The 20665-nt window shown below is 44.5% G+C and overlaps 1 protein-coding gene across 1 annotated transcript; it reads left to right on the forward strand.

The window, feature by feature from the left end:
• Positions 1–4987: 4987 nt before the first annotated feature.
• Positions 4988–10442, forward strand: HTR5A (5-hydroxytryptamine receptor 5A). The gene is made up of 3 exons (XM_075061935.1): positions 4988–5085; positions 7185–7917; positions 9078–10442. Exons 1-3 carry the CDS (start codon positions 4988–4990, stop codon positions 9408–9410), a joined length of 1164 nt encoding a protein of 387 aa, XP_074918036.1. The 3' UTR covers positions 9411–10442.
• The last annotated feature ends 10223 nt before the right edge of the window (positions 10443–20665 follow it).

Here is a 20665-nt window from a genome sequence, read left to right on the forward strand (position 1 = left end):
TAAAATATGCTAGTTTGGGGGATTGAGGCTGGCCTCTAAAATCCATGCGCTGTCCCCTTCCCACCAGATGGGATAGTGTGAGGTGAACCCTGTGTTGGGAACCTTATGGAGTTTTCTTTCTCCCTACAGCTTTCCTGTTGTTTTTTTTTTCTGTGCGAGAAGGAAATCTGTCTTATAGTATTTACATGCATAATATAAGGAAAAAAACACATCTTTACATGGATCTATTGATGGAATTAGCTGTAATTTACAGTCTATGGATGTGAGACATAGTCCTGCAAACCCTTACTTGTATAAGCAGTCTCTACTCACCAGTAGACCCAATTATTACTCAGTGTGAGAAAAAGTTTGCATGATCAGACCCTACAATTTAATATGTTGTTAGCTTATGAATGACTGGTTTAGTAGTATAAAGCTCCCAGTTGCTTTTGTGGCAGGCACTGATCTAAATGTCTAAATGAATAGCTTCACAAAATTTACCCAGGTATCACTTCACCCACTAATGAAATGCATCCATGAAGGTACTTCACCATGTCTCAGTACTGTGATTCCAGAACACAGTGTGTTTAACTTACTCAAATTAACAGCAATTTGCACAATATCAAAAGGTTGCAACAGAGAAATCTATAAGTCTGATGCGAACTGACAACCTCTACTTAAGAGTCAAGCAAGGAAGCACACATTCCATAGCTACAGGAAAAAATGTGAATGTGGATCTGGTGCATCTCAGATCCATCTCCTGGGTCTCAGATTATTCTCCTGAAAGCAATCCACAATGTGGGAAGGCAGCACAGTGATAAGTCGATTATGCCAACAGAAACACTTGGCAGGTAGACAAAGCAATAGTGGAGTGGCTGTTCAGGAAATGGTATTGCCAAGTAACGAGAAAGCTTTCAATTGCATATCAAGAAACGAGGATTAAGGGACTAGAGATGGGGAAAAAATATCCCTTAGAAGACATCTACATTTTACTTCTGACGTCAATGGTTCTTTCATTACTATGCAGGTTGACACTGCGTTATAATAACAAAACCAACTCAAGAGCACTGGGGAACCCCAAAGACCAACACAGAAAACAATTTAGAATTATTTCTGTCTTCATCCTTCATAAAAGGGCAAAGAAATCAGACCTTCAGGATGACATCTTGACCGGCTAGAGAAGGGTCTTAAAACTTATATAATTTCTACTCTGGTGTTCTGCAGAACATTGCCACAGTCCGAAAGGATTTATATAAATATAGGTCATCAGCTGCCTGGGATGAAGCAGAATGACATTCAGGAGAACACACATCAAGAAGTCCATTTGCAGTCTAGTGACATCACAAACTTTCCCACAGTTTCAACAATTTACTAGCACCAATGCCAGTTTGCCACCAAAATACCTAAAGCTTGTGAGAAACAAATCTCTTCTACAACTTTGTCATCAGGAAAAAGGGTCAGAATAACAACTGTATTTTACAGATCCATCCGTTTCCTGTCATCTGTGCCATCTGTCTTCCTGGAAGATTCTTGACAGTTTGTACTGGAAGCTTTGATTGTCAAAGCTCATGTATTAAGCTAAAGATACCTCATCTTCCCGCTTACAATTTCTTCTTAATATTTCTCTCTGTGTCTATTATTCTAAAAGAGTAACACGTGGTGGAATATACTTATGTTCATGGACCTCTAGCATGCTAGTTGCTCTCGAAAGCATAATTCATTTCAATAAAGCTATTTAAAAAATAAACTTAAAAGGAATATGGACAACAGCTTTCAGCATTTAGATGTGTGCATTTGTGTATGCAGCAATAGTCTGCCTTTAGTTGGCTTATCCTGCAGGAAATTTACAGAAGGATCATGAGACAAATATATCATAATTGCCTCTTATGGGCTCATCACAAACTGGTTGAGCATCACCATATGTGCACAGGGGTTTGTGTGCGATGAGCACTTGCTACCACCAGTAAAGAGGGGGAAGGTATAGCTCAGTGTTTGAGCATCGGCCTGCTAAACCCAGGATTGTGAGCTCAATCTTTCAGGGGGCCATTTAGGGATCTGGGGCAAAAATCTGTCTGGGGATCAGTCTGTTGGACTAGATGACCTCCTGAGGTCCCTTCCAACTCTGATATTCTATGATAAGTTAATGAGAGTTGCAGTTAACACCACTCAGGAGTTAATTTCAGCAGGAAAAACAGTTCTTATACCCCACAACCAGGTGTGACATTATGAGTGTAATATAATATCTCATTGAAAGGTAACAGGGCCAGAAAGAGTTAATTAACTCACAGACTGACCTGACCCATGGCCAAACTGGTTAGGAAGATATGCAAATGAATAGAACTTTGAAATGAAAGTCTGTATTGTTAGGGGTAGAAATTTGCTCAGGTCTTGTGATGTAAGCAAACAAGTCTTGTCTATTGCTATAGCTTTGATTCAAAGATCAAAAAAGGAATATTAACATTTAGGAAGACACTGGAGGTAAATTGTATTATTGTCTGTATGTCTCTTTGAAGGTTGTGGTAACCTGTATCTGAACTGTTTAATGGATAAATTATCCTGTGGTAATTGCCATGATGGTTAGGAGAAGGAAGGTTAAGCCTACTGTTTTCTCAGGCCAAAAGGCTGCAGGAAACGTATAAAAAACCCTGGGACACTATTTTTCTTCATCTCAGATCTGCTTTGGGTTTCAAGAGGGGGAAACGTTAAGCCATAAGGATTGAGATTGCCAGTCACTGACTGGAGTCACCCTTAATATGGACATTGGACTATAACCTATGCACTATATCTAAACGGACTTTTGGCAACTACAAGCTCATCTCTGCTATGTATCTGAACCTCATGAATTGAATTCAAGTCTGTGTATATATTGATCTTTTAACCAACACTCTCTCTATTTTCTAATACATTTTAGCTTAGTTAATAAGAATTGGCTATAAGCATGTATTTTGGGTAAGATCTAAGTTATCATTTGACCTGGGTCTGCGGCTTGGTCCTTTGGGATCAGGAGAACCTTTTATTTTATATGATGAGATAAGATTTTAAGCAATCATCATCATATCTGACATGTGTGTCTGGATGGAGGCCTGAGGCTGGGTACTTTAAGGGAACGGCATTATTTGGACTTCTGAGTAACCAGTGAGGTAATATAGAAGTTGTTTTGTGCTGGTTTGTAAATCTAAGTATTGGAATATCCACCAGCTTCTGGGGCTTGTCTGCCTCATTTTGTTTGCAGTTCACCCTCATTGAGTGACCTCAGCTGGCTCTCACAGGCAGCATCATCACACCAGGTTTATGAGAGACAGACTTCCAAAGGATAAAAAAGCAACCCCTGGAAGAGTAGAGCAAAGAGACAGGTTCTGCAGAGAAGCATACTGAATCCCAACCCCAGAAGTGGGGCAGGGGTTTGAAGAAGGAAGGCCTACTTAAGCTTTAGGTAAAACAGATACACGTGTGGACTATTGTGTTAAAAACCTTTTGCTCTTGTGCTGCTTTGTTCACCCTGTTGAGAGTGAACAATCCTGTACTTTGTTGTGGAAAAGCTATCTTATGTCACTGCATTCACACACTGGTCACAGCTTGCAGGGCTTGACCCCTTTGGCCTGCTGAGGAATCATGGATAGTACACAGAGTACTGTACCCCAGGACCCAGTCTGAGATTGGCAGAACCATGGGATTTCACGCTGGGAGAAGGTGCATTTGGCCAGACTAGTGCAAGGGGTTATAGGTGCAGGCAGCTCTGAACTGCGACACCAAACTTGTACTAATTCACGTGCAAATGACACATTTTATAGCTACAATACATGTATGAGGTCAGAGTTCAGGCTGTGATTTTAATTGTGACTGTGAAGAAACAGATGCATGCATTGTGGCTGAGTACAATGTTGCAATAAAAGTGTATCCTGGGGCTGGAAGTCTGTGAGTGTTTGGGGTATCAGGTTTTGCTGGTAAAGAATGTGAGTTGAGGTTGATGTGGATGTGAATGGAGTATTAACTGGGGATTTCCTGTATTTTTTGGTAATTGCATTAATATAGGATACAGCAGAGCAATCTTAGCTATACCTAGTGAAGCTTTTGGTATGGATGTATATACAGTACATATATAAATAAAGTTCATTTTAATTCTCATTGAATTTACCACATCCACCAACTCTGGAGTTCTTCTTTCATCCACAGAATAGTACAGCATACGCAGTCATGAGCAAGCTTCTCCATCATTGCCCTGCCAGTTTGTCTCAATGCTGAGTTACCTGGACTGCCACTAGGCTTCATAAAGGTAATTCAGTCTTGGACCTCACCTGACACTGGCATCAAGGATGTCAGTTGGTGCCAACTGTGGGGGTTGTTTTTGTGAGGTGGACACTGTCCCACAAAGGGCTTTACTGAGACCATGACCATTCCACAGATCTTGCCCACCTTAATCACATGAGCAGCCCTACTGAAAATCAATGGGATTACTCATATAAGTAAAGCAGGGGAGATTTTGTCCTTTAAAGTAACAGTTTTCTGTCAGGATGGATTCACCAGGTGACTTCCAGATGAAACAGCTATTTTCAATTACCTCTTCCCTGATCCATTCAGTCTCCAGGAATCTGTTAATATCTTTAGTGAGAGGTCCAGTCAATACAATAGTGAAAATCCTAGTGCACAGAGAGAGGACACACTGAACATATCTCATTTAGATTTATGCTTCAGCTTTCATGGATTAGGTTTCCAATTTTTCTCATGGTTACTCGTTTACTTCTTTCTAAAGCAATAGCACCATTATTTTGTTCTTAGGAGCACATACCACATATTGTTTAGCTTTAGCTTTGTGTTTGTGCAGTTTGTTGGGAAAGGCCCACTAATTAATATAGGCTTGATCCTGATAGGTATTAAGTGATTCCTTCAAGTTCTTGAGGTTAATGGTAATTGAGGAGGCTCAGCATCTTGCAGGATCAGGAACTTTCTGGGATTGGGTTCAGCTCCAAAAGAGATCCTTTATAAATCTGTGCAAAATCCATTCAGCTGTATGAGAGTTGAGTGGAAAAGAGAGACTTTGCCCATCAAAAACATTGTGTTTATTCCTGTGCACAAGGAGAAAAGTGATGGTATGCCTCTAAAAGTGTGGTATAGTGCCCTCTGTCCTCTCCAAACCACACCCTGACAACCCTACATTCTCCAACTTTTTCTTGATGTGTTTCTTTCACCTAGCAGCACTGAGAAGCAAAACCCTGCATGCCTCCTAAATGAGTGTTATACAAACAGACTGAATTTTGAAACATCAAACATCACAGGTCTCTAGCCCTTACTGAGTAAATAAAAGTTTACTCAGTAACTGCCCTTACTAGCTGCCTCAGTAACTACTGAGTAACTGCAAGCTTGAATATAAAAAGTTCTGAGGTTAAAAATGTGCAGTACCAAAGACCTATTTGATATTTAGTTATGCTATTGCCTGTGGTAATTTGCAGTTGTGTATTTCCACAGAACTGCTACATCTTTATTTCTTCTCCTAAATCCAACTGAACTGCATTAAGGTCACAAATGTATCGATCACTCTTCCTCAATATTTACTTACTTATTTCCTTTCTCCCACCTGCTGTTTGTCTTGTCCGATTAGTTTGTAAGCTGATTAAGGTACTGACTGTCTCTTTATGTGTCTGTACAGTGCCTAGTACAATGGGGCCCTGACTTCATTTGGAGCTTATAATCACTACTGTTACAGAAATAATAATTTGTAGCAGTAGTCAAAGAAGTGTTCTGTTTAGCTTTAATAAAAAGCTAATTAGTGAAAAGTTTGGATATGCAAAAGGTCGGATTCTGAAAGAAACAGTCACTTGACCCATTACATGTATTAGTTGGCTTGTTAGATACATGCTGTACTATGAGACACATTCAATGTGGGTATATTAACATTGCCAGGAGGAATACACTAACTTTTGAGTTTTTAAAACATCTAGGTGTAATTCTTTTGAATTTTAAAATTATATTTCACAACAGGGGAAATTAAAGTCTGTGAAAAAGCATAAATGAAGTGGGATGTTTTCATGATGGGTGCCCCAAACACTTAGCAGAAAAGCAGTACTGGAAAGGCTGAGTTGACTTAACTATTGATAATCTCTAGATAAACATCTTTAAACTGAAATGACTAAGCATGATTTTGAAAAGCTCTTATTCTCCAGCTCCTTTTACCAATGCACTTGAAATCGGAGACCACTTTAATCTATCTCTGCTCTGCTGAAGCCCACTGGAAATACTCTGTTTTCATATATGCACAGGTAACCCACCTGACCAGTTAGTTACATGCATATGCACCTTGCTGGTAGAACAAAGCTTTGATTAAAGTGCCTATAAACCTAAGCCATGGATACCTGCTCTCTTATAATGAAAGATGCATCCCTCACTGTAAATAACCCCCTTTCTTCGAGCAATCCAAACCATTAGGCATGTAATGGTTTGTTCATACGAGCAGGTGCAGAGCAGCATCCTATCTGAACAGGGTAATAGGTGCATGAGATGAATAGGTGTGTGAAAGCGAGTGAAGCATTAAGCTGAACACAGAGAAGGGAATTCGGGGATCCATTTACCATCTGCTGGTGCAGTCCTCTGCAAGAAGCCTGGGCTGTTCTTGGAGACTTTCAGGGCGAGGAGCAGGAGGGCACTGAGCTAAGCAGCGGCAGCAGCAGGTGCCGAACCCAAGTGGGCTCCTCCTCCACCTGGCAGCGAGCGAGCTAGGCAGGCAGGCAGGGGCCGCCATCCGGCCGGGGAAGGCAGCAGGCTCTGGCTGAGCGAGGGGTGCGTTCGCCCAGGGACGACTGGAGGGAAGGGGGGTTGCCGTCAGCTGATGGGCCACGTTTTGACGTCGGAGTCATTCTCCTCTTTGATAAAGCCCCGCCGCCGGCTCGGACTGCGCTCGTCGCCGTTCCCAGCCCTGCACCAGGGAGCGCGGCTCGGGCGCCCGGGGACCGTTCCCGCCGGCGGGGTGCGGGGCTTCCCGCGGCAGGCAGCGGCCAGCGCCAGCGGGCTGTTCCCCGTCCCCTGGGCAGGCTGGGAGCCCGCGGCCACTGCTCCCTCCTGCCGGCCCCAGCGCCTATGGCCGCCACGTCCCCCCAAACTTCGTCTCGGGCCGGCACTGGAGCGCAGCCGGCTCCAGCCCCCGCCCGCACCTGAGTCCGCGGCGCTGGGGAGCTGGCGGCCGCTCTCCGCCGCGCACTTCCACACGGGGCCAGCAGGGACGCGGGACTGAACTCTCGCGCCCCCCCATGGGCAGCCGCGGCCAACCGGAGCGGCGGCCCCCCCACGGCCCTGCCCGGCCGGGCCCCGCTGTCCGTGTTCGGCGTCCTGCTGCTCACCCTGCTGGCGCTGCTGGCCGCCGCCACCTTCCTGTGGAACGTGCTGGTGCTGGCCACCATCCTGCGGGTGCGCGCCTTCCACCGTGTGCCCCACAACCTGGTGGCCTCCATGGCCGTCTCCGACGTGATGGTGGCGGCACTGGTCATGCCCCTCAGCCTGGTGCACGAGTTGGCCGGGCGGCGCTGGCGGCTAGGCCGGGCGCTGTGCCACGTGTGGATCGCCTTCGACGTGCTGTGCTGCACGGCCAGCATCTGGAACGTGACGGCCATCGCCCTGGACCGCTACTGGTCCCTCAGCCGCCACCTGGAGTACACCCTGCGCGTCCGCCGCTGCATCTCCAACGCCATGATTGCCCTCACCTGGGCCCTCTCCGCCGTCATTGCCCTGGCCCCGCTGCTCTTCGGCTGGGGGGAGACCTACTCCGAGGGCAACCAGGAGTGCCAGGTCAGCCAGGAGCCCTCCTACACAGTCTTCTCCACCTTTGGCGCCTTCTACCTGCCGCTCTGCGTCGTGCTCTTTGTCTACTGGAAGATCTACAAGGCGGCCAAGTTTCGCATCGGATCCCGGAAGAGCAACTCCATCACCCCCATCGCCCCCGAAAGGCTAGAGGTGGGTCGAGGTCAGGGTTTGCCTGCTGGCCTGGGCTGGGTGGCAGCTATGATGTCCATGGCCCTAGGACCCCACTCTGGCCCAGCCCTGTGGGGGAAACTTGCCCAGGATTGTGGAGTTCTAAGGTCTAGAAGGGAGACTTGCAGGCCAAGTGTGCAGTCATTGGGTGCTAGTGGAAATACTGTGCTGGAACTTTGAGCCTGACCGTGAACCTCTGGCTCAGGCTGGTGAGCAGTGACTCACAGAAGTAGTCCCTTGAAATCCTGTGGGTCAGTGCTCACTTGTATGACTGAAGGTTTCACAGGTGAGTCTGGCCCCTTAGGAGTTTGGGGTGGAGGGTCAGTAGGCAACCACCCAGAATATGGAAAATAACCTGACATAGTCTTAGGGGAAATGTGTGTCTGTGCAAGCACCTACACAACCCTGCCAATTGTTTCCTAATGGTAGCTGGATGCTTTGAACTCCTGGTTTGCTGGTGTATTAATGAGCTATATGATAATTTTTGGCAATAATGTATGTTGCATGCTCTCCTAGTACATTTTTCTCCTTTCCCCCATCATATGCAGCTCAGAGACTAGCAGAGTCAGAAGAAGCAGGCAGGGCTGTGTGTGTGAGAGAGAGAGATCTACTGCTCTGATCCTGCTAACTGTGTGAAATATACATGGTCGGATTGAGATAGTGGGAGTAATAGTGGAAACTGCATATGCACAATCACCGCTATTTTTATAACCTCAGCAAAGAGTCCTGTAGCACCTTATAGACTAACAGACGTTTTGAAGCATGAGCTTTCGTGGGTGAATACTCACTTCGTATTCACCCACGAAAGCTCATGCTCCAAAATGTCTGTTAGTCTACAAGGTGCCACAGGACTCTTAGTCTGGATCAGTAAAAGCAGCAAACACGGCTACCCCTCTGATACTTGACACCATTTATAACCTCAGTTATTCAAAACTCCTATTACCCAAAACAGGGACATATACCTCACATCTCTTAAATAGGATAAAGTTGCACTGCTGACCCAAACTACTTCAGTGTGTCCGATCACATTCATGTAACTGCAATTGTACTGTAGATTGTTTGCTGACGCATGCAATATGTCTCGTGTGATGTGCAGCAGCAGGCAGGGTGCGTATGTTGACGCTTGTGCTCACGTCTGGCAGGTGAAGGAGGCCTCCCAACAATCCCAGATGGTCTTCACAGTCCGCCACGCCACTGTTACCTTCCAGACTGATGGAGACACGTGGCGAGAGCAGAAGGAGAAGAAAGCTGTCCTCATGGTGGGCATCCTCATTGGGGTCTTCGTACTGTGCTGGATCCCCTTCTTTATCACTGAACTCATCAACCCTCTCTGCTCCTGTGACATCCCACCCATTTGGAAAAGTATTTTTCTGTGGCTCGGCTATTCTAATTCCTTTTTTAATCCACTGATCTATACGGCTTTCAACAAAAACTACAACAATGCCTTCAGGAATCTGTTTTCCAGACAGCACTGAGCAGCAAGCAGGAAATGGGAGGAAACCCCCTCTTCTCCAGCAACCCCTCCAAAGCTCCATCACCTTCCCTACTTAGCACATCCTATGGAGACTGGAGAATGCTGAAAGAAACCCTCAACTACAGAGATCACCAGAATGATTCATTGAGCTCATAAAAGATTTGCCTCTGAAATTCAGAAGCCCTCAGAGACTCTGCCCACACTTCCTTTCCCACCCTCCAAGTTGGCCCTTTTGTAAACAGCACACAAGGGCTTGCTGAGTCTCCAGCAGTGTCCTTTTCCAGCACGTGGTTGACTTCAGCCTCTCTTCAGTGATGTCACTCAGGTGCAGTTGCTTGCAAGAGCAGGGCAGAGAAGTCCATGTACCCAGAAGGGTTTTTGAAGCCCAATGCCTGCTTAGCTGGTCTTTGCATTTCAGAACTATTAATATGCATATTCCTATATGCAAAGCCAAACCCCTTTAGCAGTAGGGTTTCTCATGACAGTGTGAAACAGGCTTCTGAAGAAGTGGGGTTTTTTTTAACCCATGAAAGCTTATACCCAAATAAATGTTAGCCTTTAAGATGCCACTGGACTTCTCATTGTTTTGTGTGAAACCAGCTATTTTACTGAAAAAACTATTTTTCAGAGGTGAATAATGGAATCTGTGTTGCAGAGATTAATTTTAACTCTGAAAATGAATCTTATTCCCCAAATATAACTGCTTGGTAAAGATATGAGAAAAGGCTTCTGCATTATGGATCTATCAACAGGGGGATGTTTACTATTGGATTTGGTGTAGCAAGTTTTTCTGTATTTGTTGTGGAAGCTTAATTTGTTATGTGCAATAGAGTGAGAGAAAGGGTGCATCCTTGAAAACATCTGTTTCATATGCCTGATTTAGTTATGAAATACACAGGTGTTCCTTGGCTGTGAATGTTTAAACTTAATATCTAGCTTACATAAAGGAAGCTACTCTAATTCATGGATGTATTTTAATCAACTTTGGGGCAAGTTTCCTGTAACCACTTAAGGATACCTGAAATGTATTTCAAAATGCATATCATTCAAAGTTGTTTTACTTTCTAGAGTGTGATTCAATTCCCACTGAAGTCAAAGGAAAGACTCCAGCTGATTTCAGTGGGAGTTAATGACCAGTCTATTTAGTGGCTAATGAGGTTTGATCCTGGGAGTCTAAGGTTTCCAGCAATTGGGGGAAGGCTGTGTCAAGGGCCAGCATGCTATGCTTCAAGCATAAACCATCAACAGCCGTGCCTTCCGTCTAGGTTAAGATCAAATCCATCCTCGTTGCCCCCTTTCTACCATAAGTGCAGGTCCTGGCTGCTGCTTACTGTTTTGCTTTCTTCCTGTGCCTCCACTTCACCAACATGATTTTAGCAACTGCCATGCTATGTCACGTGCACCTACAAATACAGATACGTGCTTTCTGCCCTAGAACTGCTTGAATGACAAGTTTTCAGATGGAGAATAGCATTACCTCCAACTATCAGTTCTTGAGGTGCAACTATTAAAATCAGACTGGAATTTAAAAGGTGGAGGAGAAGACAAATAGGAATCAGAATTACATGATTTCAGGATCTGGTATCTTGAAACAAAGATAAAGAGGGGAAAAAATGCTATAAATCACTGGAAAGCCTTTAAGCATCCTGGCCCAATGCACTACCTGGTGCAGGTGAAGCTCATGGGAGCAGACTCCAACTAGCAGGAGGCAGTTTGTTTAGAAACAAAGGATGAAATCCTGGCCCTATTTAAGTCAATAGCAAAACTTTCTCATTTACTTCAACAGGCTTGGATTTCACCCAAGACATCTTACCTGATGAATTTTAAAAAGATTCATTATACAACAGGAAAAATGAGTGAGACAGGTATAATCCCTCAAAAATTCACTTGAGCAAGTTCTCTGAATAAGCTGGTGCGCTAACCATGGACAAACTACAGATATTAAAGAAAGAGCCGTTTAGTACTCTTATTGTATGGTTTTAATCTATTCTCAGTGGAAGCTCTGACATGTTAGATAATCTAATAAACCTATGAGCCAAGTTTCTACTGATGATGATCAGCTTGTATGATGTGTATGGATGTGATTGTTTCACTAGAGAACGGTGTGTGTGTGTGTGCGGCAGTGAAGCCAAGAATGACTAGGAAGAAACCAATACAATGTTTGTTGTCCAGGCAGAGCTTTTCTTATACTCAGCAGTGCTTGAAAATAGAAGGAAGAATATTTAACTGGTCTGATCAGCTGTGCTCTGCAATATTCACAACACATGTTTCAAGGATTTATGACTTCTTACAACAATATATAACCCACTAACAACCCTTTCCCCCCCCCCCCCCCCATCTGGAAGGGTGTTAATGGGCCACTTCACCTTGAATGGTCCCTTGAAATATGTGTTAACTACTTATGTTAAACAATCTGTTCCACCTTATATTTAGCTGTGGCACTGAGTCTGGCTTTGTCTACAAGAGCATTGTGTCAGTTGAGTGTGGAAAAAAACAGTCTGGACTAACATAAGTTTCACCAACCAAAATGCTGGTGTGGACAGTGTTACGGTGGCAGGAGAGGCTCTCCTGCTGATATAGTGGCTACCGCTCATTGGAGGTGGTTTAATTATGTTGACAGGAGAGGTCTCTTCCCTCCAGTAAAAAGTGGCTATATGGGAGACCTTGCAGTGTAGACCTGGCCAAAAGCTACATCTACACTGGCAGTTTTGTCCCTCATGGGTGTGAAAAAACACCCCCAAATGACACAAGTTTTAGCGACAAAAAGCACCAGTGTGGACAGTGCTTTGTTGACGGGAGCCTTGCTTCTGTCAACGAAGTTACCGGCCCTTGGGGTGGTTTTATTTTGCCACTGGGAGAGCTCTCTCCTGGCGGTAAAGAGCAGCTGCACAGCACATGTTACAATAGGACAGCCATGCCATTGTAAGGTGCGCTGTGTAGACATAGCCGTAGTTTCACAGATTGAAGAAGAGCCCAGTGTAGCTTGAAAGCTTGATTCTCACCAACAGGAATTGGTCCAGTACAAGATATTACCTCACCCCCCTTTTCTCGTTAATTTTCCCTTTGTTGTGTCATTTCTGTGCAAGCAAAAGGACATGAGAAGATTATAAAATGGTATTAGAAAATTCTAATTTGTCTATAGTTGTGCTTTAACAAACAACATCATACTAAAATCCACAGTACCCTTCTGCAAGTAATGGCTACTGACTAGCCCCAGTTATCTACACAATGGATCAAATCCTGCAGCTCTTACTCAGGATTTAGGACTGCAACATTTGATCTCAAATATCATCCTAGCCGTGTAACATGGTTGTAATAAAGATTTCTATCCCAAAGATCATTCCAGAGATTCACACCTAAAATGAGACAGGTGTGAGCTGAGCACAAAGTGGAGGAGCCAGGACCTCCTGAATTCTGATCCCAGCTCTGAGGCCTTGCACAAGTCATTTATTTGGGGGCCGGGCCCAGAGGCACAAATCAGGACTTTGATGTGCTAGGTGCTGTACTGAGACAGAGTTCCTTTCCCAAAAGAGCTTTTCTGCTTCCGTTTCCCATTCTGTAAAATGAAAATACTGATATGTACTTATTGGGGTGTTGTGAGGATTAATTAGTTCACATTTCTAAAGCACTTAGCATTTATACAGTGTTCCACATTCTAAGTGCTGCTATAAAACAGCTTCAATTTAATTTCTCTGAAGGCCATTATTATCCTTTATTGCTCTTCCTGTGCTATTTAATGACAATATAGTACCCCCCGAAAAGATTTAACTAACCTTTTCCAAATTTACAATTAATGCATTTTCCTCTCAGTGCTGTGACAGTTCAATGAACAGCCTCGAACACCTGTATTGAGACTCAATAACTAGATCAAATAAACTGTGTGTTAAATGCTGTCTGGTGGTGAGCCTTGCAGCACACTGAATATAATTATCAAGGCTCAGGGAGCAGCAGCTTTTAAGACAATCTGTTACTTACATTAGTTGCCTTTATTCTGAGGAAGGAGAGAAGGTCACAGCTGACTGCCCTTCGATTCAAACACAAAACAGATTGGCACTTTTTTTTTTTTTTTCTGGAATGCTGTTGCAGACACAGCAGGCAGAAAATGTGCTAATCTAACACAGCCAGAGATGTGCCAGGTATGTCTTCATGTTCTGATCATTTGACTGGACTTTTCATTAAAATTGCTGTTGAGACACCTGGCAGTGGTAGTTAAAGGGGTGATTTTTGAGTAGGCAAAGTGCTATCTGGTTAAAAAAGTTCTAGCTAATGTAGACCATTGATGATGATTTGCTCTTGTCTATCATGATCGGCATGATTAGGCAATGAGGTACAACAGGCCATACAGTAGGGCTTGGCTGTGCTTAAAATGCTGCTGCAACACAGCTGCACCATTTCTGAAGTGCTTCAATGAAGACACTAACTACGCCAATGGGAGGGCTTCTTCCATCGATGTCTGTCATTGATCCACCTCCCCAAGAGGCAGTAGGTAGGTCAATGGGAGAATGTTCCCAGTGACCTAGGGTTGTCTACACGGGGGGTTAGGTCAGTTTAACTGCATTGCTCAGAGATGTGGATTTTTCACACCCTTAAGTGACCCATTTACCTACTGTAGATCAGGCCTTAGAGTAATTTTTACATACATCTGAGAGTGGTGGGAGCTCCATTTGCAGCCAGAGTCAAAAAGTTATTTTATAATTAGGCACAATATTATACACTGACTAGGTTCTCTATTATCATTGGAAGCTGTACTCCTATAAGAACTATAGAACACTTACACCAACCCCCCACTCACTTCAGAGGGTCAGGATTTCATCCCAGAAGTCTAGCCATCTCAAAGAGTTTATGATCCAATGTCAGGGCCTGTGTGATGGTTACCAAGCTAGGTGCACCATTGTCCCTTCTCGGGGTCTCACCAAGAGCACCTCTACAGGCCTTTACCTGTTCTGGGGTGGAATTCTTCAATCCGACATCTCTCAGACCAGGATTGGGGTTACATCCCCCTGGGTACTAACCATGACTACTTCAGCAGGTTCAACTGCGACTGGACCCTGGAAGGGTTTCCCTTCAGGTACCTGCAACAGCAACTGATTAAAGTGATACAAAAACAACTGCTTCAAAACAAAGCAATAGTTCTACTTTCTCCCAAAGGTACAAAGCATGCAGGGCCAAGGGATACAGGAAAATAGAGGGTCCTACATGCATACTCCCTTCCCTAAGCTTAACCTCTCTAGCCGTAGCTCAGGGGGGTCTGACTTATTCCCCATCTCTGAGTTAGGAGAAGCAGCCAGCTCTGCTTGCAGCATGCTCCCTCCATCTTTAACTTCTGTGGCTCTCCCCAGCCTGGCAGTTTTTCCATTGACTCAGCCTCTCCTGGCTCATCCAAGCCCTGCCTTCTTCTAGAGGTTTTACAGTTTCCTGTGATCCCCGCCTTAGCCTGGCAGCCTGGATGGAGCCAGCCACCTCGTTTCTTCCTGCTTATGACCCAGCCATTGTCTCCTCAAGGAGCCTAGTATTTGTGTCCCTGCCAGCAGGTATATGGGATCTTGGGGAGCAATTACCACACAGGTGGGGTGCAAAATAAACTTTATTAAGAAAATGCAAAAAACAGGGAAAATTCAATAGTGAGGGGTATGGGGTTTGTTAAGGTAGACAATTATCTAAGCTAGTTAAAAAGTACTTTGGGAAGAGCCAAAATACCAATGAAACTCAAGTGCATGAGCGTAGGTTGTTTACAAGCACACTATACACCCAGGACTTCCTAGCTGTAAGAACATACTCCATAGATCTATTGGTGAAAATCTGAGAAACACAAGCATCTCCTATGCCCAAGGATGGGATATATAGTTGTTGCTTTGAAAACAGCTAAAACATTACTGATGACTCTTTGGGTAGAGAGTGGGAGGAATTACTCTCTTAGCCCAAAGCTCTAGAAAACACTCTCACCCTGATGTGACTGTGAAGAACCCATGCAGAATGGGAGACTTAACTACAACAATATTACAAAGCATCTGTCAAAGAGACATTTTTCAGTGGGCGAGGGATCCTTTAAAATATGAATTCTCAAGATTTCTGTGCCCTGAATTTAAGCTCAACAGCACTTGAAAACAATATCAGAATTAAACAGTACATCAAAAGCTCTTTTTAAGCTGACATCTGTTTTTCAAACCACCATTGAAACCTTTTGGATAAACAGGAAACAAAGTCTAGCCACCTTGCAGTGAAGCCAGTATTCTGGAGGGAATGCACAAATACATTAATTCATGATTAACTATTCTCAGATGAAAAAATGTTGGAGGTGTATTCTCCCCTTTGCTGCAGCCACAGGAGGACATGCATATCTTGCCTGAGAGGGGCTTGCATGTAATTTCCCCTGTTGTGGGATGAATGGGAATTTATCCTGGATACTGTGAGAAGAAGGCACAATATTTAAAGTGCTTTTATGCTCCAGAATTCCACTTGCTGGGGAGAAAGGATTGGCCATGCTGGGTCAGGCCACTGTCCATTCAGTGTGATAGGCTACTTCTATAACGTACCTAGCCAATTGCATGATGTTGAGTGTATATCCTTCCTGACCCGTGGATGTGGTTGGTGCACACCCTGCAGCAGCAGATCTGAATATTATTTTAGGACATAGGGTAGAAGAACTTGTTCCTGTGGTTATAGGGAGCCAGGTAATCTGTATACTATTCCTGACTCTGCCACAGCCTTCATGTCAGACATTGGGCAAGTCTCACTGGTCTCAACTCTGTCTCTTGATCCCTGTGCCTAATTTGTGCCAGGGCTGAGGCCTGGCACCTCTAGGCTTGGCAGTTCATCGCCCTGGCACCTCCAGGCTTGTCGCGTCAGTTATGAAAGTAAAAAAATTACTTGTGTCCCAGCATCTAATTGGATGAGAGCTCCAGCACCTCTTTCATTACAAATTAAGCAGTGGCTGATCCATGCTGAGGAGGGGGAAGAAGGTGATGACATTGGACAGAATAAAGCATCCTGAGCACTGGGGAGTGCAGATGACAAGTTACCTTTTGCTGTCCTTTTAAAAAGGTGAAACAAATGCTTCACTCCTAGAGCAAGCATTCTGGTGGGGCAGGCGGGCTGTGCAGAAATGCACTCTTCTAGACTAGCCATACTGTCGGCAGTGCTAGCCAGCTGCCCATCCCTCATGCTTCCAGTGCTGGGAGATGGATTATACAGGCATCCTGCTTGAATGGGCTAGTGGGAAGAGAGAGTACTGCTATGATTTAGTACATGTCTGTATCTATATCAAACTGTAAACTCCATTTTGTTTCGGGAGCACAGTTTGGTTGTAAGATTGTCTTGTGCCACCTTCCTCGTCTTTTTTCACTCCATCTCGGACTGAAATTCCAAGAGACACTGACAGATGAACAATGTAGACTGATCAAGAGTCATTAATAGTGAATGACTTTGCCCTGTCAACATAATGGGTATGCTACAGAGGGCGACAAAGTTGCAAGAAACCAGTTTTTCTAGTTGGGACTTCAGGTGCATAATAACCAAGCAGCAGATCACTTGATGGGGGCTTTGAGGCTGACCAGGAAGATCACATGACCAAGGGCAGTGGAGAGATATAAAAGGACAATGTCTGGTCCTAGCAGCTTTCCTCCTCTTATGGGCCAGAACAAGAAATCGAAGGCAAGACAAGGCAGAGGAGGACCTTGGGACCCTGACAGGACTGACCAAAACTCAAAGCACTTCTGGAGTAGTGAGGACCATGGAGGGAGGGTTTTTGCATGCAGCTGTTTATGTTATTTTTGCAGGGATCTGTAAGTCCCTTCCTCTTTCTCTATGAGTAAAGTGCATGTGTGTTTAGAAACACCTTTGCAGAGTATACATGCCACTGACTTATGCTGTCATGCAGCCCCCAAAGAGGGAAACAGTAAACCAGAGGACCCCTAAGATGTGCACCAGCTCCTGGGGAGAGCTGGTGCTAGTTCCAGGGCCTAGCAATGAGACCAGGGCTTCCCACTGCCAATAGGGGTGTCAGGCATTGAGTTTGCAGCTGGAGTGTGTTTCTAGAGGCCCAGAGCCAGAGACACAGTGCCTAGCCCCAGCAAGCCCAGTACATGTGGGACTCAATGTTCGGGTCCAGTACGTGTTCAGCAGAAGGAGGGCATATCAGGATTGCAACAGTTGCACAAGAGAAGGTATAATTTAGCACTTACTCTCTCTGTGCTGAGGGCCGGCTCCAGGCACCAGCATTCCAAGCTGGTGCTTGGGGTGGCAATCTTCAAGGGGCGGCAGTCCATGTGTTTTTGCTCCCAAGCAGTGTGCCGAATTGCCGCTGCAGACGGCAGAGGCAGTCTGTGCGCCTTTAGGGCAGCACAGGCATTTCTGTGGTGGCGGCAATTTGGCAGCAGCTTCTATATTTAGCTGTCCATGGCGGCTTCAGCTAAACATAGATGCTTCCGCCAAATTGCCGCCGCCGTGGAAACGCGCCTGCTGCCCTAAGGGCACACGGGCTGCCCCCGCCGAGGCGGCAATTCAGTGCGCTGCTTGGGGTGGCGAAAACTGTAGAGCTGGCCCTGTCTGTGCCTGTTTCCGCATCCATGAAACAGGGACAAATAGGGCTGCTTTGGAGCTTAATTCCCTAATGTTTGTGAAGTCTTTTGAGAACCTCAGCTGGAAAGCACTAAAGAAATGCAAAACATTGTTATAATGGTAATCATAATGTCACATTATGATAACGCTAATGGTTAAAATCATGGCTAATTTTACCAGTCTGTATTTGCATAACAGAGATTCTTGTAGGATATTGTTCACATTTGTATTCCTGAACATGAGACCCATGGAACGGTCAGTCTTGACACCGAGACGACCAAGCAGTGAGAACAAGAGCTCAGTATTTTTCAGTGCTATCTTCAGCTGGGGTTTTCAGTTCAAGTCCAGCAATTATAAAGGTAGGAAAGGCCCTTCAGAGAGCTGTTATCCTTTCAAGATGTTTGATGTCTCTCAGCAGGGCTTTGCTCTCACAAAACACAGACTTTAACAATCAAATTTATCATCTGAGGAGCCAGAGAAGCAATTCCCACCTGCCCTCTTCCTAAACACTCTTGTTTTTTTAACAGGTTTATTAGGTCTCCCTTCTGAGATAAGAAATGCACAGGGTAAGAACACCATCAAGGAATTTATAGCAAGCTGTCTGGTCCCTTTTCTCAGATCACAGCAGTAATATGTGAGTCTCTTCCTCTTTGCAGAAGCTGGGAATGGGCCACAGGGGACGGATCACTTGATGATTCCCTGTTCTGTTCATTCCCTCTGGGGCACCTGGCATTGGCCACTGTCAGAAGATGGGACACTGGGCTAGATGGACCTTTGGTCTGACCCAGTATGGCCGTTCTTATGTTCTCTCTCGCAGCATAGAACTTGACTTCCATGCTGGCAGCTGATTTCACAAGATGCTGTTTGATGTGCACTCATATATGTTAAAAGCAGGATCAAGGCCAGTGGGGTTTATTTCTGCACGCATGGAAAATCACTGGCAAAACTAAGCAAACATGGCTTTCTTTATGAACATGAATCCTTCAAAGGAAAACACCAGAGCAAAACTACTCTTCACTGTCACACACCACAGAAAATGGTACAGGATTCACAGTCTGAGGGCGCTCGTCCTTCAGGCTTACAAGTGGATCTGTGGAGGGGGTGGCGGCACTCCACACTTGCCAATAGGCCTTTGTGTCAATATTCCTGCACCCTCTGACAATTTCAGATATTCTCCGATCCTGCGATGAGATACGGTCCCAGCTTACTCACATGTTTTTATATCACACATACTCCTGCAGCTAGACCCTGGTCCAGTCACTTCTATGGGATAAATGACCTGCTTAAGAGTTCCTAGTATCAAGGCCTTATTTACGTGGAAGGGTTGGATACAGTCTATAAAAGGCTACATACTTTATGTGCTCTTCTCAATGACCCGATTGAACAGAAAGCTTCACAGCCTTTGTGGAAGAGACTGGTCTATCCTATCTAAAGCAACTCTGCACGAGACATCCATTCTGGAGCACTAATTGTCTCCCTCAAACAGCCTTCATCCACGTGGCACTGGGGCACACAAAGAACACACATACAGACGTGGTGGAAAGTGCAACCAATTAATCAGTTCTCCTGCAAATATTTTGGCAAGAATGGGTAGCATTACTAAATGAGTTTGTTGTCAACACAACTTGCTGTCATATCATGCTGCTTAACTGGGGCCACGATCACGGCTCTATTTCATGTCCATCACCATTTGGAGTAGAACTTATCTTATGACAGAAAAAAACTTGACAGCCTTAGCAGCGAGGAAGTGTGTGGGCTTTCACATGCTATAGCTGCTTTGTGAACATCCTACAGGCAATTTTAGAGACTGTGCCAGGTTATACCTGGTATGAAAAAATCTTATACACACGGAAATACTGGATCAAGATTTTCCAGAGGGAGTTTTCTTACATTGTGGAGGAAATATAACATCCATAATTTGAACCAAGTATATTAAAAAAAATCAATCTACTGTATGAACTAATAGCATCTACCATGCTAGAGGAGCTCATGTTAGTGTGCAAAATATAGCAGGTTCCAGTCACCACGTAAAAGCAACATCTACACTACTATTTTTAGAGTGCCAGTATAAGCCCCAATTTTTTTGTGCATGTGTATTAATATTCTATGAGTGTGTCCATAAAGAGATTTAAGATTCAAATGCTTCTAACTATGTTTCCATTGGAAAGGATCATGCATGTCCATTTGCAAGTAAAGTCCCAACACAATTCTTCAGTGGCCCTTCAGAATATGTTCTTTTATGCTGGGGAAAAAAAATCTGTTTCCCATACAGTACTATTTTTACCTAGCTCTGCAGTACATTTTTCTTTGATTTCACTCCTGCCCACACCAATAATATACCTTGCAGGGATCATTTGTGCATCAAGTTTTTGTTGATATAATGTACCTGTTGTTAGCCAGACTGGAAAAACTTTTTGACATATAAGGGAGGCACACAGTCAATATGGGAGCTAATCATGACAAAATGATTTTCTGTCAGTGCTACCTGAATTTATCTACTTTTACTGGGGGAAAAACCTTCTCAAAGTGGTATTGAGCTGGCAACCTATTGGTCAAGTGATAAAAGTTTTGTTTTCTCCCCTTCATTGTTCCCATATTTGAAAAGGTGGGTGGTTGAAAATCCTAATCAGATAGAACTGGGTTCTCTCTGCTTTCTTTTTTTTCCAGACCGATCTTCCTCTGGGCTCAACTCTTGACGAA

This window comes from Chelonoidis abingdonii, chromosome 2 (assembly GCF_003597395.2).
Source record: "Chelonoidis abingdonii isolate Lonesome George chromosome 2, CheloAbing_2.0, whole genome shotgun sequence".
NCBI classification, from domain to species: domain Eukaryota; kingdom Metazoa; phylum Chordata; order Testudines; family Testudinidae; genus Chelonoidis; species Chelonoidis abingdonii.